Source organism: Octopus bimaculoides, chromosome 12 (assembly GCF_001194135.2).
Source record: "Octopus bimaculoides isolate UCB-OBI-ISO-001 chromosome 12, ASM119413v2, whole genome shotgun sequence".
Classification (NCBI taxonomy): domain Eukaryota; kingdom Metazoa; phylum Mollusca; class Cephalopoda; order Octopoda; family Octopodidae; genus Octopus; species Octopus bimaculoides.
In genome coordinates this window covers 38,329,771-38,333,062 of record NC_068992.1, presented here as the reverse complement: position 1 = coordinate 38,333,062, position 3,292 = coordinate 38,329,771, and the positions used below count along the sequence as shown (strand labels likewise).

Here is a 3,292-nt window from a genome sequence, read left to right as displayed (position 1 = left end):
GATGCTATTATTGAGAGTTCTCTACACGAAAGTGTCATTCTGCCTCTGAAGAAACATATCTATCAACTGCTGGCTGCCGATTACACTAAGTAAGTCGTGTCACCAGGCATCTGTGATGCCACTTCCAATCAGAAACTCATTTTTTCATTTTAAGTTAATCAAACATGTCTTTCAGTTTCCAAACTAACCTAAAAATAAAATTATAAAAAAAAAAGAGGGCACTGTCATAGTATTAGCTGTCAGAAGTGAAAGTAGAAAAATTTGACAAGGAACATTACTGCTGGTTTGAGTTGATTCTTTGGCTACTGACAGCTAATACCATGACTGTCTGGAGTGAGCTATCTGTCTGTCTGTCTCTCTCTCTCTCTCTCTCTCTATCACTCGAAAGTTATTGGAACAAATTCGACACCTATATCCATGCGCTTGAAAACACACAGAGTATAAGGGTACTACTAAAACAGTGGTCCCGAATGCGCAGTCGCGCGTCCACGCTAGCTAGTTATGAGTGGTCGATCCTACAAAAAGTGTGCGTGCGCGTGTGTGCAAATGAATACATGTGTTTAAAGTTAGGGTTAGGGTTAGGATCGACCACTCACGATTAGCTAGCGCGTTCGGGACCACTCTGCTTTAGTAGTACCGAGTATAAGTATCTACGGAGCATAAGTATCACATTTATTTTTAAACTTAACTTCAAACTTCGTTTTCTATTTTGATAAATTCTCTCTGTTGAAAATTATATTTTTATATTTTAAATAATTTGCAATTTCAAAAAATATATTTTTATATTAAATTTGCGTTTTCTAATTTGATAAATTCTACGGACACAAACAGAGGTGGACGAGTGATAGATAGATAGATAAATAGAGATATAGAGAGAGAGATAGGCAGACAGACAGACAGATAGATAGCTCCGGCCAGTCAGTAGCCAAAGAATCAACTCAAACCAGCAGGCAGACAGACAGATAGCTCCGGCCAGTCAGTAGCCAAAGAATCAACTCAAACCAGCAGTAATGTTCCTTGTCAGTTCTACTTTCACTTCTGACAGCTAATACCATGACAGTGCCAAAAAGAGGTAAGTTACCTCATTTACCTTCATCCTCATCTCCATTTTAATGTCCACTTTTCCATGCTTGCATGGGTCAGACAGAATTTGTTGAGGCAGATTTTCTATGGTCAGATGCCACACCAACCCTCACTTGTTTCTGAGCAACACATTTTTGCATGGGAAACTGGAAATGAACAACATAATGGTGCTTGTTTGCAACCAGGCAAGAGCATGCACATGCACACACAGACTTCTTTCTATTTACTGAATCCACTCCCAAGGCTTTGATCAGCCCTGGGGCTATAGAAGTGTTGTTTATTTGCAATCTTTCATGAAAAGGCATCCAAATTAGGAGAAAATGCCACCTGGAAATAACCCGTGGCCTATGCTGGTGGGTGTAACCAGCCCCCTAATTCATTGGACAATAAACTTTGCTTGTGAAGACCTGTTGAGGCAAGTGAAATCAAAATCGCTGACATGAGTGATGACAGTACCGCCTGATTGGCACTCATGCCAGTGGAACATTAAAAGCACCATCCGAGTGTGATCGTTGCCAGTGCCGCCTAACTGGCTCCTGTGTCAGTGGCATGTGAAAAACAACATTCAAGTGTGGTCGTTGCCTGTGCCACCTGACTGACTCCCGTGCAGGTAGCACATAAAAAACACTTTTTGAGTGTGGTTGTTGCCAGAACTGCCTGACTGACCCTCATACCGGTGGCACGTAAAAGCACCCACTACACTCTCGGAGTGGTTGGCGTTAGGAAGGGCATCCAGCTGTAGAAACTTTGCCAGATCAGATTGGAGCCTGGTGCAGCCTTCTGGCTTGCCAGTTCTCAGTCAAATCGTCCAACCCATGCCAGCATAGAAAGCGGACGTTAAACGATGACGATGATGATGAAATAGGGGAGGATTAGTGACAGGAAGAGCATCCGACCATAAAGGGTCTCCATCAACACTTGTTAATACAAGCAGAAAAGTAGATCCATCAGTGGAGAATCCAGATATTAAATGTTAATTTATGGATGAAAAAAATAACAAACTACAAATACTACAATGTGCTTTGGATCCTAAAATAATCCATTTTATTGACTTAGAGATGAAACAGATATTTTAATAATATTAAATCATAAGCCATTACCAATAACATGAAGGTTTGCTGCTTCTTCTTCTCACCGTCCTTTGTTTTCTCCTCTTCTTCATTGTCCTCCTTATCCTTCTTCTCATTGTCCTTCTCAAACGTCCTTTGTCTCCTCCTCCTCCTTGTAAATTAGCAATTTTTTTCTTACTTCTAGATTCTGCTTGACTTAAATTTAAATCTCAAACTCTTTTACAGAAATGGAAGTGTGGAAACTCTGTATAAAAATATTGTCTATGCTCGTACACGGCCCTTGAGTGACCTTGGTCTTCGGGTAAGTAGAACCATTAACTTTGTCCTAAATTATGTTAAGGTCAAAGTTACAACTTACCAAATTGTTTGGATAGCCTATTACCTAAATAGTCAACATTTCTACCTCTTCATTGACATGGAACTGGATTCCTTTCAACTTTAGACCATTCTCTCCCTAAACAACCAAACACAATTGGTGCAATCTTCACATTTTGCCCTCTCCCTCTTTTCTAAATTTCAAATATTATCTGTTGATACTTTTTCCATCTCTCTTGTTGGGTTTTACACAAATCCCACCCTGGTTGACTTTGTCTTTTGTCCTTTTGGTGTTGATGAAATAAAGTCTCAGTCTAGTTCTGATCAACCCCTTCTTCTCAAAATTGTTGGCTTTTTGCCTCAGTTATAAACCATCGTTGTTATTGTATTTTACTTCTCAGAGCTCTCAACCTGATTTGGTCTGGTTAATTCTGGAGCAGAGAGCATCCTATTGTCAAAGGCCTTACAGGTCCTCTTTCCATAAGATTTGGTATCTAGATGTTATGATTTATACAGAAGGTGGGACATGTAGAGATTCCCATTTGGTGTACACTGCAGAATGCACAAAACACATGTTGGTTGTATAACAGAACAATTAAACAAAAGGTTTAATGGGCACAGAGTCGATGTCTGGCACAAAACAGTAGTTCGGCAGAACTTGCTGAACATTTCATTTCAAACAGCTGCAATTTTGAAAAAGACTTGAAAGTACATATTCTGAGAAAATATTCTGAATCTGCTTCCCTTTCACTTCTCAGAATGCTTGAGAAGAAATATGTTTATGGGTTATTAACATCACGCTCTGGAGGAATGAATGAAATGAC

General features: G+C 39.7%; 1 protein-coding gene across 1 annotated transcript in view; it reads left to right on the top strand.

The window, feature by feature from the left end:
- The window catches only part of LOC106875870 (uncharacterized), an 86,848-nt gene that overhangs the window by 70,478 nt on the left and 13,078 nt on the right, over window positions 1–3,292 (top strand). Inside the window, exons 11-12 of the mRNA XM_052972036.1 lie at window positions 3–89; window positions 2,379–2,454. Coding sequence (XP_052827996.1) covers window positions 3–89; window positions 2,379–2,454 — 163 coding nt within the window. The remainder of the gene's footprint in view (window positions 1–2; window positions 90–2,378; window positions 2,455–3,292) is intronic.